Here is a 15,023-nt window from a genome sequence, read left to right as displayed (position 1 = left end):
TTCATTTACATCAAATATATTTTCAATATTTCTTTCCTAAAACTAGGAAAATTGAACACATTAGTACAATAATAGGCCTCCTGATAGGCATATATCAGCAAAGTCAATATAAAAGAAAACCCCGTTACCAGTTCCAAGAATTTACACATTGACAGAACAAAAACCTAACTCAGTAATAATTCAATTGTTTTATACATTTCTTCCTCTTGGATACGGCAGATTCGTATTGGCATCGAGAGAATCCCTTCCGATCACACCGTTACTTCGTCATCCTCGGGTTCCTCCTCTTGTATGTTCGGTGCTTCGACATCGAACTGCAGTTCGTTCACGTTCAGCTTGGACATGTTAAGCTCCTGACCAATTCTGGATAGATCCCGGATAATCTCCCTCATCACACCTTTGTTGATGTTGCGCGACATTTGGTAAAGTAGGAACCAATACCCGATATTGGCATCTCGAACAACTCGTTTCAAGCGATGGTAGCTTATTGGATCCAGTAAGCTGAACAGCAAATGGAATCGAACACTTCGGCAGCAAATCTGTACCATTCGATAGCACAACTGCAGGCCGGATACGACCGCCAGCAGAATGAACCAAAGCCACAGGAAGGCGAAAATTTTCTCGTTGACTATGTTTTGCGGGAGCAAACATAATGCGTCCACGTTTTGTTTGGTTCCACTCGGTCCAATATAGCTGAAGTCGCACTTGGCTAGCTTGGGAAACACCAACGAGTTATACGATGTCCAGGCATTCATGTCCAACGAGAACAATGCCTGTATCGCTGGCTGATAACTGGTCCAGAATCCTCCGAACAGAAAGTTCATCAAGAGCATATTCACCATAACTACCAAGAAGTTGAGTAGCTCGCATCCGACGAAAATTAACGCATATTTGTTGTGCCGCCTGCGGCATTCCTGGGTCAGATAGAGCAGCGTTTGGACTTTGCGTTTCCGTGTCCACTGGTTCGGGGGCAAGATCGAGTCTGGAAATATGAGTGATATTATCAATGCCGGTAATACCGTGACATGCCCTGGGGGGCTAAGAAGAGTTAAAGATGTCCACAATAAATTCGCTATATAAAATTTAATTTGCAACAATCATCCTTGAACACTATGTCGCTTTAACCCTTTATAAGGCAGTGGCAACTATATTGCCATCAACAAATTATATGTTTTTCTATTTATTAACAAGAGCACTTATTATTTTCCATGTAGGGGCTTTATTTGCTTCCTAGTAATACCCCAGATGAATTTGAGCCATGAAAAAAAATGAAATGACAATTTGAGAACAGTTTTTATACGAACAGATCGTATGTTTCGAGTGGAAGAAGGATTTTCAGTTATAATTCGTTAAAAAACGACAAAGATATATTTTTTCCCGTTGGTATTCATTATTTTGAATCTCCTGTGTTAGATTATTACGTGATTAGCGTGAAAAAAGCTTTGCCTTTCTGTATATTTGGTTTTTAGATTTTTGACGAAATTGTGTTTTTTTCCCCTTGGGAACAAAAGCGCAATTTTTTTTCACTTATAATGCGTTTTTCGACTAGGACTCTTCACCAAAATATAAAACGTGCCTTGATTTGACTGATTTTACGTAAAACCTAATTTTAAAAAATCTTTTATTTATTTTTGTTGTTGCCTGTTTTCCCGCTTGCCGGGCAGTGGCAACTATATTGCCACCAATGTTGTCCCGCTTGACGGGCAGTGGCAACTATATTGCCACCAATTTTTCAATGTTTCTGAACTGTTTAATGTTCAAACATACATTTGAGTTTAATATCATGTCAACTTTGTGTCCTATTGTTGTTTTTGATAATTTATTGCTTAGATTCGTCTGCCTTATAAAGGGTTAATCAACACTAAATAAATTTGAAAGGGAAAAATATGTTTTGTACTTCAACTCATTAAAAAATAAGGAAAATAGTGTGACATTTGACTTGTGAATAATACCGCGTACATTCAGAAGACGATATCAAATACCGCCCAGAAAATTGAAAATCCAATGATGAACATAAGTACACTTACAGTAAAATATTTAAATAATTGAATCATATACAAATTTCAATTCAATTTTTAGGTCATACTAAAAACATCATAAAGAATATCTATTTTACGTAGATACCTACTGGAAATAGAATCATTTCCTTGGGAAGTTAGCAACTTCTCAATATCGACGGTTTAATAGCTTTTATTGATTTTTCAAATAATTTACCTAACATTTATTTAGATTTTAGATAACTGATGTCTACTTTTCTATAAGATACTGTATACGTTTTGTATGTTCATTAAATGTATATCATCTTCAAATCATCAAACGGAAGTTTCTCTTTGGTGAAGTAGTGGAATAATACATATCGCAATATGTTATTCATTTAGATTATGCTTCCCTAGTTGGCACGGCAAATGCTGGGTAAAGCCATTGGTACTTCGCGTACCTGAAGGAATAAAATAAACCCCATCTCGCGGTCCTTAGCCTCTTACCCAGCAACTCCTATCCCTACCTCCCCGCGATACTGGCCGGGATACGAGGAACCTTAGGGAAGATCGGGTAACCAACCCCGGTGGGAGCTATGGTCGTATGCTGACAGGGAAGGGGGAGCTCTCCTCCGGAGAGGAGCAAAATCTTATTGAGCGTCTGTTCTCCATGTCAGGATCGGCTCACAACAGCGTCTGTTCTCCATGTTAGGGGCGGCTGATCATCGTCCGAGTGCCAGCGAGGGACTCTAAGTGAAACTGTGCACCATGGTCCTCCGGAAATTTAGGGGTTTGGTGTCAGGCCCTGCAAGCCAGCCTTTAAAAAATCATAAGCAACGAACAATCAACAAGAGAGTACGGACCGGAACCATCGGCGAAGACCACTGCGACGAAAAGGGACTAGCGATTGGAAACTCGGTTCGTGGAACTGCAAATCTATCAACTTCATCGGGAGCACACGCATACTCGCCGATGTGGTCAAGGACCGGTGATTCGGTATCGTAGCGCTGCAGGAGGTTTGTTGGAAGGGATCAATGGTGCGAACGTTTAGATGTAATCATACCATCTACCAGAGCTGCGGCAACACACACGAGCTGGGAACAGCTTTCATAGTGATGGGCGATATGCAAAGGCGCGTGATCGGGTGGTGGCCGATCAATGAAAGAATGTGCAGGTTGAGGATCAAAGGCCGGTTCTTCAACTTCAGCATAATCAACGTCCATAGCCCACACTCCGGAAGCACTGATGATGATAAGGACGCATTCTACGCGCAGCTGGAACGTGAGTACGACAGCTGCCCAAGCCACGACGTCAAAATCATCATAGGAGATTTGAACGCTCAGGTTGGCCAAGAGGAGGAGTTTATACCGACTGTTGGAAAGATCAGCGCTCACCGGCTGACGAACGAAAACGGCCTACGACTAATTGATTTCGCCGCCTCCAAGAATATGGCCATTCGCAGCACCTACTTCCAACACAGCCTCCCGTATCGGCACACCTGGAGATCACCACTGCAGACTGAATCACAAATCGACCACGTTCTGATTGATGGACGGCACTTCTCCGACACTATCGACGTCAGGACATATCGTGGCGCTAACATCGACTCTGACCACTATCTGGTGATGGTTAAACTGCGCCCAAAACTATCCGTCATCAACAATGTTCGGTACCGACGACCGCCGCGGTACGACCTAGAGTGACTGAAGCAACATGGTGTCGCCACTGCATACGCGCAGCATCTCGAAGCAGCGTTGCCGGAAAAGGGTGAGCTCGATGGGGCCCCTCTTGAGGACTGCTGGAATACAGTCAAAGCAGCCATTAACGACGCAGCGGAGAACAACGTCGGGTATATGGGTCGAAGGCGACGGAACGATTGGTTCGACAAAGAGTGCAGACAGATTCTGGAGAAGGACGCAGCGCGGGCGGTCGCGCTGCAGCAAGGTACCCGGCAGAACGTGGAACGACAGCAGACCCGCCTTTTTCAGGAGAAGAAACGCCGCCTGGAAGCAGCGGAGTGCGAAGAGATGGAACAGCTGTGCCGTTCTCAAGAAACACGCAAGTTCTATCAGAAGCTCAACGCATCCCTCAAAGGCTTCGTGCCGTGAGCCGAAATGTGCCGGGATAAGTATGGGAGCATCTTGACGGACGAACGTGTGGTGATCGAAAGGTGGAAGCAGCACTACGAGGAACATTTGAATGGCGCTGAGAGTACAGGCAGTGAAAGTCAAGGCAGCGGAGGAGATGACTACGTCAGTTCAGCGGACGATGGAAGCCAACCAGCCCCACCTTGAGGGACAACTTGTTTGAAGAAATCATAATGTGCAAACTTACGACAAATGTTCAGCTTCTGATTTTTAAGAATTTAACGGTAAATCGTACATTGGCAATTATATTACTCAAATTTCCAGAGAAAAAAGAGGAATAATATTATAATAAATTAGCAATCATTTGTCATAAATTCTACAATTTTGTAGAACAACGACTTTTAGGGGAAACAGTATTTTTATGCACCTAAGAGCTTGAAAATCACTTTAACATGGACAAAACGTGAACGGAACGAAACGCAATGTTCACAAGACTTGTAGAGCACACCAAAAGCTTCCGTATAGAGGTTGTTGCAATAGTTTTTGACGTTTATATCTCTTGTTAGATTTTTTCCAAAATTGAAAATAGCCCAAAAACACTAAATCGACTTGAGCCACCTCGAAATTTTATCCGAATTAGCTGGAAATTTGACAGGTGACTTATTTTAGCATGGGAATTGTGATTCTGGGCTGACCGGTTGAATTTTTGATACTTTTTGAAAACATGAAGAGGTCTAATGTACGCTTATAAGACCGGTTGTCCTCTACGGACATGAGACTTGGACCATGCTCGAGGAGGACTTGCAAGCACTCGGAGTGCTTAGGACCATCTTTGGCGGTGTGCAAGAAGACGGTGTGTGGCGGCGAAGAATGAAGAATGAACCATGAGCTCGCCTAACTCTACGGCGAACCCAGTATCCAGAAGGTAGCTAAAGCCGGAAGGGTACGATGGACAGGACATGTTGTAAGAATGCCGGACAGCAACCCTGCAAAGATGGTGTTTGCTTCCGAACCGGCAGGTACGAGACGGCGTGGAGCGCAGCAAGCGAGATGGGCAGACCAGGTGCAAAACGACTTGGCGAGCGTGGGGCGTATCCGAGGATAAAGAGATGCGGCCTCAAACCGTGTATTGTGGCGTCAAATTGTTGATTCAGTGTTATCTGTTTAGATGTAAACTAAATAAATGAAATGAATGCGATTACATGCAGTATACGATATTGTCAAGTGGTCTATGCATCCAATGTGACGGTTACGTTTTTTTTTTCTGAGTATCAACTTCACTGTATAGCCTAGTCACTACTGGCGAAACAGATTGCCTAATACCCCGACAATTGTTTTCATAAATAAAAGTGCATAAACAACAATTTTAAATATCATTTCAATACCCAGCTCATATTTTATAGCTGTGAAAATAGGCTCAATGAGATATTAAAAGTAAATATTATTAAATAAATTAGTTACAAGACTTGCAAATATAACCATATTTTTAGGCGTTTTGTTAAGCGGATGAATATTTTTGTCTGGTCGAACCATACGTTATCACATTTATTTTTTAGCGTCCACTTTTACGTCACAAATACTCTCAATAATTATTTGCCAACATTGTCTGCTACTTAGGGTGAAATCAGGAGTGATTCAGTTTGATTCTAAATTTTCGACCACTATTCTAGTTTGCATCTGGAGCAAAATAGAACAAACTCACTTGTTTCCCCAGCAGTGTTCTATTCATGTTTTTCAAATTTTCAATTAATTGAAATCATTATGTTACTGCCAAGAAAGGCGCCGGAATTGCAAAGTGGATTGATCCGTAGATAAAATGACGCATCCATACACCAAAACAATTGAAAATATTTGAATCTCGTGATTCAATCGTGGTTCAAATCTGCAGAAAATAGAACGGAGCGTTATTCCAGTTTTATTTTTTTGACAGTTGACTGGTATAAAAACTGAAACAGCTGCTTGGAAATTCAATGTTTTAGATTCATATTCAAACTGACAGCCCCGAACGATTTGAATCACTGCTGATTTTACTCTTATGTGTGCATTTCATCAAATAATGGGATGTGTATGACAGACAGAGAGCAGCGGGGACTATGTCCAAGGGCTTGGCGATCCCTCCCCAGGCCAGGTATTAAGTGGGACGCTAAACAGACCTGGCACGACGGCCCTCCGACGAGACAGGAGGTTTGCGCAGGCCCAATAAGCCGCCTTCAAAAACAACCATTAGGAACGACATAGGAGATAATGCTACTCGATACAATCAATCGGCAACGACCTAGGCGACGAATAAAGGACCACGATTGGAAGCTTGGAACATGGAATTGCAAGTCGCTAGGCTTTGCAGGTTGCGACAGGATAATCTACGATGAATTACATCCCCGCAACTTCAACATCGTAGCGCTGTAGGAAATCTGCAAGACAGGACAGAAAGTGTGGAAAAGCGGGCATCGAGCGGGTACCTTCTACCAAAGCTGTGGCACCACCAACGAGCTGGGATTGGGTGGCAGCCAACCAACGCAAGGATGTGCAAGCAAGCTGAGGATAAAATGCCGTTTCTTCAACTATAGAATGGATGCCCACTGTGGGACGTCAAAATCGTCATCGGCGACATGAACGCGCAGGTAGGAAGGGAGGAAATGTATAGACCGGTCATCGCACCGGATAGTCTGCGCACCGTATCTAATGATATCGGCCAACGATGCATAAACTTTGCAGCCTCCCGCTGAATGGTAATCCGAAGCACCTACTTTCCCCGCAAAAATATCCATAATGCTACATGGAGATCACCTAACCAAGAAACGGAAAACCAAATCGACCACGTTCTAATCGACGGTAAATTCTTCTCCGGCATCACGAACGTCCGCACTTACCGCAGTGCGAATATTCAATCCGACCACAACCCCGTTGCAGTATGCCTGCGCTCAAAACTCTCGACGGTGTCCAACACGCGTCGTAGTCGAACGACGCGGCTTAACATTGGGCGGCTACAAGACGATAGACTAGCCCAAGGATACGCGCAGCAGCTGGAAGTGGCACTCCCAACGGAAGAGCAGCTAGGCGCAGCGTTTCTTGAAGATGGCTGGAGAGATATTCGATCCGCCATTGGTAGCACCGCAACCGCTGCACTTGGCACCGTGCCCCCGGATAAGAGAAACGACTGGTATGACGGCGAATGTGAGTAGTTAGTGGAAGAGAAGAATGCAGCACGCAGCATGGGAGAGATTGCTGCAACACCGCACGAGGGCGAACAAGGCACGATATAAACGGGCGCGGAACAGACAAAACTCGATTTTCCGGAGAAAAAAGCACCAGCAGGAAGATCGAGACCATGAAGAGACGGAGCAACTATACCGCGCTAATAACGCACGAAAGTTCTATGAACCGTTCACGTAAGGGCCACGTGTCACAGCCTCATATGTGTAAGGATACCTACATCAGACTGAAGAGGGAAGCTAAGCGGATCGGACTAGTCATCAACACGTCGAAGACGAAGTACATGATAGGAAAGGGTTCAAGAGAAGACAATGTGAGCCACCCACCTCGAGTTTGCATCGGTGGTGACGAAATCGAGGTGGTAGAAGAATTTGTGTACTTGGGCTCACTGGTGACTGCCGAAAATGATACCAGCAGAGAAATTCTGAAACGCATAGTGGCTGGAAAACGTACGTACTTTGGACTCCGCAAGACGCTCCGATTGAATAGAGTTCGCCGCCGTACCAAACTGACAATCTACAAAACGCTCATTAGACCGGTTGTCCTCTACGGACACGAGACCTGGACGATGCTCGTGGAGGACCAACGCGCACTTGGAGTTTTCGAAAGCAATGTGCTGCGTACCATCTATGGTGGGGTGCAGATGGCCGACGGTACGTGGAGGAGGCGAATGGACCACGAGTTGCATGAGCTGCTGGGAGAACCATCCATCGTTCACACCGCGAAAATCGGACGACTGCGGTGGGCCAGGCACGTAGCCAGAATGTCAGACAGTAACCCGGTGAAAATGGTTCTCGACGATCCGACGGGCACAAAAAGGCGAGGTGCGCAGCGGGCAAGGTGGATCGATCAGCTGGAAGATGACTTGCGGACCCTCCGTAGACTGCGTAGTTGGCGACGTGTAGCCATGAACCGAGCCGAATGAAGAAGACTCATATATACCGCACTGGCCACTTCGGCCTTAGTCTGAATAAATAATAAATAATCACAAAGGGCATGTTCCACATTTAAACTGACCAATAGACCTCTGATTACGCGTGTAGACCTTAAGACCTGACTTCAGAGAATTCTTGGATGACCATATCGTGTAAAATAAAATTGTGTAAAAAAATCGTGTGTAATTCAGTGTAATTCCTTTGGTCATAGGTATTTAGTATTAATAACTTGTTTGTGGAATTTAGTCTAATCTAGAGAATGGTGCATTCTGGGGTATGGTATTCCTGGGATTAGGCCATTCTGTGAAGTAGTGCATTCTGGGGAATCTCTTTTTGGGTTTCTGGGGTACATACAATCCGAATTACTCCATTAAAATTGAGAAGCAATGCAACATCGGTTTCGATACAGTTCTTGTTTTTTTTTTTCTCAAGAGCCCACTACTTAGACCCTTCACAAGAGCAATCTCATTGAAGGCGCGTTTTTATCAATAGTAAATCAATCCTTTCTTGAGAATACCAGAACAGTAATACTGTTATTTGACCATGCATCCTAATGGTCAAATAACAGTATTACTAATCACATACTTGTCTAGTTTCTGTTTGCGAATAATATATTTATAGGAGAATGTTCTTGATAGTGGAAACAAATATTTTACGTTGATTGATTCAAGATTTTTTTATGAACTGGTTATCCGACTTCGTCAGTAGATGGGAATAACCAGCGCGGGAGGGGAAACACGTAATAATGCTGTCCAATGAGCAGCTCGAAGTAGCTCGAAGTTGTTCCCGTCCTGCTCGTTCTTTTTGTCAACAAACGGGCATGAGCGTGACAGGAACAACTTCGAGCTACTTCGAGCTGCTCATTGACAGCACTAATAAGCGTGCTTCACAGTAAAGCTCAGTTCATTCAAATTCATTGTGAAAAACGATAAAATTATACATACACCGGTATGCTACACGTACGTCGGTTTACATTGGCCGGTTTTTCATAGTGCACGATTGACGCAAGTGCAGCTTTGTTTTGTTTTGATTTTTTGTTACAAAGGTCGCTCTTAGTTCCCATTTGTTAAAGCGACGTATGTAACAGTGAGACTTCAAAAATAGAAATTTACGTCGATACGTAAAAAAATTTTATAAAAGAATTTTAAGATCTGAAATCAGTAAAATCGATGCGTATTATATAAAGCCGCGTGTGATTGTCACGTTGTATTAAAAACCCCGTTTTGTTTACTTTTGTTACATACGTCGTTATGAAAAATTATGCTTGAAATGTTCAGTGCAAAACGTAAATAAACGAGCATAAATTCCATACAAAAATCCAAGATGGCTGAGTTGGAGATATTGACAAGTCGGATAACCTGTATACATAAAAAAATCTTGGATTGATTGGCCAAAATTAATATAGATTTCCCACTTTTGTACCCAACAACCTACACCTTTCCATCCCTAGTTACGGATTCGTCTTACTGCAATTTCGTTTGTTTGTAACTTGTATGGAATAATTTGTTGTGTACTACGGTAATAAGGCAAAAGTTCTTCATCTGGGCGCTTTTTAACTAAACGTTCGCTAACTTTTGTCATACATTTTGACGGAACGATACTTTGATTCCAATACTTACTCAAGTTACCACACAGAGTAGCCAGTCGGCCGCCTTCGCAAAATCGCCACAAGTGCTTCGGGAACGAGAACAGGATCGCCTGGATTGCCAACAGAAACGGGACCCATTGGTAATATTTCTGATAGAACCGATCTTCCTTGGGAATGTGACCCATTTGGGCTCCGATTTCGATAAAATCCCAACTTGCCTCAACTGGTAAAATAAAATTATAAAGGAATCATTATTATGTAATTGTAATTATGCAATTATTGATAGACAAGCGTCGGAACTTACCAAACTTCGGATCGCGGCTAATGAACGTTCCCAGTGTCCAACAGAAGCTATGCAAGCTGGGTTTCACCGCGGGAGCTGCCGTGCTGATGCAGTCGATTGGATCGCCAAAGTAAGCCCGGGCCGACAGCAGAATTGTAAAGAAGACCAACATGTAGACGGTGACCCGGCTGTGCAGGCGCCAAACTGTGTTGGTCGAGTCCAGTGTTTTGGTAACGAGTAAATCTCGTAACGAACGGGTAAGTTCAATCATGGTTGAGAATTCTCGGTAAATTACACCGTAAACTAGAGATAAATTCAACGAATTTCACTTTGTTAAAGCACTTTTGTAATAAAACATCACTATTCGGCCCAGTTTATGCTAAAGATGGAGATCAAACAGATCGATTGAAAAGCACAGCCCCACGCTGAATTTGCCCGTTATTTTAGCACTTGAGTGGCCGTCAGGGATGCCAGAAGATATTTTCATATGTCTTCACAGTCGTTTAAAAATGTCTTCAAATGTCTTCAATATTAAAATTACGATTATTAGCGAGAAATTTCAAAATCCAATAGGTTTGTATGTTCAATAATCTCCTTGTTTTACTGATGTGGAATAATGTTCATTTTTTAACATACAAATTGTTAAGCCCCAAACGCAATACAACGGAACGGCGACGGAAACGGAAAATTTGACAGTTAGCCCATACATTTTCTGTCAAATTTGCCGTTTCCGTCGCCGTTATGTTGAATTGCGTTTGGGGCTTTAGAATTCAAGAGAAAATTCTTTAAAAACATTTAATTTTTTATTATAAAGCCCCAAACGCAATGCAACGGAACGGCGACGGAAACGGAAAATTTGACAGTTAGCGCATATATTTTCTGTCAAATTTGCCGTTTCCGTCGCCGTTCCGTTGTATTGCGTTTGGGGCTTAAGGGTCTGTTCAAATATTACGTAACGCAATAGGGGTGGGAGGGTTACTTATTTTTGTTACACTCAACTAAACTATCTCTTGAACATCATAAGCCTAATATTATGAAGCGTGGAAAAATAAGCAAATTGTATTTTCATAGAGCTTCTTATGATAATAACTTACTCTTCATGAAACTCATTCTTGTATCTTATAAAGTTCATGGGAGTGATCTATAGATAAAATAAAACATAAGAGTTGTCTTATGATTTTCATCACTACTTCTGATGTGAAAAACTCATAAGACAAATCTTATGAAATGAGAAGTTAACATGGCAGAGTTTGTTGTGGACGAACTAATCCTCATCGCAGATTTATTCTCGACATATTTATCGACATTCGCGCTTGTAAACTGCGTTTTATGGTTCATCAACTGGGATTTTTTTTTTTTAATATCGCGTTCGATAGCAGTTGGTTGTTGTTGTTGTTGAATGCACAGCATATACAAAAATCGTGTAGAAAACATTATGACCCTCATATGCAAGAATGATTGATGTTTATAAGATTCTCTTATGAATTCCATCAAGGGCATGGACAAATCTTTATATTTTCATAAGACAAACTTATAAAAATCATTCTCGGTCAAATAACACACAGTTCATAAGAAAATCGTACAAAATTTATACGTAATTCTTATAGCAAAAAAACATAAGACATTCGTATGATTATCACTAGTTTTCTTGGCTGAGTGTACGATTTGTTACGCAAACTATGGGGGATGAGGGTCTCTCGAAGTTTTGTTATGCGTAACAATAAAGAAAATTATTATTATATTCTTGAAAAATATTTATTTTCTTTAAAATAGCATGAAGTAAAAAAAAAATAAATTATTGTATCGTGTTTTAAGTTATACCAAAATTAAGATTCTTCTTTAAAAAAAAACAGTATTTGTTACGCGTTACGCATAGGGGTGGGGGTACTTCTGAAAAGTGTTACAGATTGTTACGAGGGGGTGGGGGGTACTTGAAAATAACGTTTTTCGCGTTAAGTAATATTTGAATAGGCCCTAACGAGTTTCCCCTGGATTTTGTACTGAGTCGTATTTTTAACTGAATTTTCACGTGGAATTCTTCCTAATTTCTTTTTAAAGAAACCCTGTTGGGATTCAAAATTAACTGTGAAATACTTGAAGAAACATCCAGAGAATTTTCTAAAGGAACCTTCGGTAAAATTTCTAGATCAACTTCCGGATAAATTCCTGATGGAGATTCTTATAACTTATACTAATTTCTTTTGGATGAAGCTTCTTCTTCTAATGGAAGTCTCCTGAAGAAATTTCCTAAGGAATTCCTGTTGGAACATCCACAGGATTTACTGAAGAAACTTCCGGAAAAAGTTCAGAAGTAACTTCCGGAGGAATTCTTGGAGGAACTTAAGAAGGAATTCCTGTAGAAACTTCAGGGTGAATTCCGGATGTTTTTTTTCTACCTGGAGGGTTTTCCTGATGAATTTTTGAAGGATATTCCTGATGAATTACTGATGCAATTTCCGGTGGAATTACTGAAGAAACTTCCGGAGAAATTTTTGGAGGTAGTTCTGGATGAATTCTTGGAGGAGCTTTCTGATGTATTGCTGCAGAAATTTCCGAAAGCAACCCTGGAGGAAATACCAGATAAATTTCATAGTATTCTTCCGGAGGCATTCTTGGAGAGTCATTCGGCAACTTTCTTAAAGGATCTTCCAAAGTAAGAACTTCCGCAGGGATCCCTGGTGGAGCTTCCGCCGCAATCCCGGGAAACTTTCGGAAAAAAATCCTGGAAGAACTACTGGAGGAATTCGTGAAAGAACTACCGAAGGCAGGACCGAATGTGTTCTGGAGAAACTTCTGGAGGATCTTCCAAATGAATTCCTGGAGGATTTTTCGGAAAAACCCCTGAAACTTCCGGACAATTTCCTGGAGGGATTACTGAAAGAATACTAGGACGATTTTTTGAAGAAATTGTTAGAGGAATTCGCAGATAAAATACTGGAATGTTCAAAGATATTTCTAGAAGAATAATCAAAGGAATTCAATTAAAAATTTAACAAAAGTGTGTAGCAAGTTTCCTCTGAATTTCTTCTAGGTAGATTTTCCTGTAGAAATTTACTTTGAAAATTATGAGAAATATCCATTTAACACCAGCATAATTTCAATTTCTTATTGACATTCGAATTTTTTATGAAAATTAATTGAGACAATTTTCTTGTGGAAATTAAAAGGGATTTATTGTGGGAATTGTGGAAATCAAGATGAATTTTTCGTTTAAATTTTGGAGAATTTCCTTTATGTGTTATTACGGAAATTAATAAATATAAATTTTGTACTGAACTAAAGAAATTCCTCATAATTTTCATCGGAAATTCTTTTAAAAATTCACAGAAAATTCAAAGAGTTCCTAGCCGAATATTTAGAGGAAAGTCACATGGACATACCGAGAAGATCAAATGAATTCGTAAGGAATTTAGAAAAATATCAGGTTCTAGCTTAACGATTGAATAGATCAAATCAAGTCATAGAAGAGTTCAATATATTTTTGCCGTAAATTATATCGATCATTGCGTTCCAATGTAATGATCGAAATACCACAGACAAACAGACATAACACTCGTCAAACTTCCATCGTTCACTGATTTACTGGGCAATTCAAATAATCATTAGTTGGCCAATCGATCACTCGTGGTGCGCGCATCGTTTTTGCTCTAGTTTGACGTTTGCTCACTACCGCTATCTGGTTCGTGATTTGCCCAACCAACTGAAATCAACAGATGTCGTTAGTGTTTGAACGACGATGAATTTGATGAGTAAATGTTCAATGTGTTATGTCTGTTTGTCTGTGGAAATACCTTTTTAAATACAGGCCATCGGGAATTTTTTAACCAGCGCCTAACTCCACATACTCGCCACAATAGATCAAATATCTGGTCGCAGTGGATATTGTACCCGACAGAAAAAAAACTCCAAGTTAAAATGTATTTTTATGTTTGAAATTCTAAGCCCCAGAAAAAGACTATTATGACTTTTGTATTTTTTTTGCATAATTTACATATGGTTGGGATTCAGCCAAACCGCTCCAAGCAGCTTTTTGACTAACTTGTGATGTTTTGTTCGCAAAAGACAAACGGAAAGTATTTCATAATAAGCCATGCGTACATTTCAAGACAAAATTTTCAAAACGACTTATCTGCTTTTGTAAACAAAGATTCAAACGACGATTTGACGAATCTGATAGCTCTCCCACGCAAATCAACACCACCAATAGGTAGTTGAAGGTTTCCGCTACCTGTTGATGGTATTGGTTTGCGTGGGAGAGCTATCAGATTCGTCAAATCGTCGTTTGAATCTTTGTTTACAAAAGCAGATAAGTCGTTTTGAAAATTTTGTCTTGATTTGTTGTAAGGTATCCTCAGTTATGGCGTTGAACGATGTCCAATGCGATTTTTGACCAAGTGAATCTATTACATGAAAACCTTGGCAAAAAATAGTAAATTTTTCATTGGCGCTTGGTGTGATTTGGCTGAACCCCGACCATACAGAAGTCGCAGAATTTATAACTAAGAAATAAAATTATATTTTCTCTCGCTGGCTTATTGATTGTCTTCAAGTATCTTCAAATAAGTAGATAAGTCTTCAAATATTTTGAAAAGTCTTCAAAATGTCTTCACGAAGTAAATGTCTTCACAGAGATTCAAATGTCTTCAAATTGAAGACAAGTCTTCAAATCTGGCATCTCTGGTGGCCGTTAACAAGTAACGCTTTTTCCGTCTTTTCCGTTTTTCGGAGCGTTTGTCGTTCCGTTCCGTTCTTCCCAGAAAGCCCTTCAGAAACTTTGTGCACCGTGTCAACCAATCACGGAGAAAAATAATTGGTAGTTTCAACTATAGATAGTGGAATATATAGATGAGCGAAGATAAATCCTCTGTCTCCAAACGGACTGTCAAACGTGTCTCCAAACGAGCATGACGTCACGATTTCAATGGAAATGTTAAGGGCTGT

General features: G+C 41.0%; 1 protein-coding gene across 1 annotated transcript; it reads right to left on the bottom strand.

The window, feature by feature from the left end:
- On the bottom strand, positions 1-10,533 carry LOC134209641 (innexin inx5-like). The gene is made up of 3 exons (XM_062685634.1): positions 10,104-10,533; positions 9,831-10,022; positions 1-982 (listed from the first exon to the last, which is right to left on the bottom strand). The coding sequence occupies exons 1-3, from the start codon at positions 10,351-10,353 to the stop codon at positions 252-254; spliced, it is 1,173 nt and encodes a 390-aa protein (XP_062541618.1). The 5' UTR covers positions 10,354-10,533; the 3' UTR covers positions 1-251.
- Positions 10,534-15,023: the final 4,490 nt, after the last annotated feature.

This window comes from Armigeres subalbatus, chromosome 2 (assembly GCF_024139115.2).
Source record: "Armigeres subalbatus isolate Guangzhou_Male chromosome 2, GZ_Asu_2, whole genome shotgun sequence".
In the NCBI taxonomy this organism is placed as follows: domain Eukaryota; kingdom Metazoa; phylum Arthropoda; class Insecta; order Diptera; family Culicidae; genus Armigeres; species Armigeres subalbatus.
This window is presented reverse-complemented; position numbering and strand designations above follow the sequence as displayed.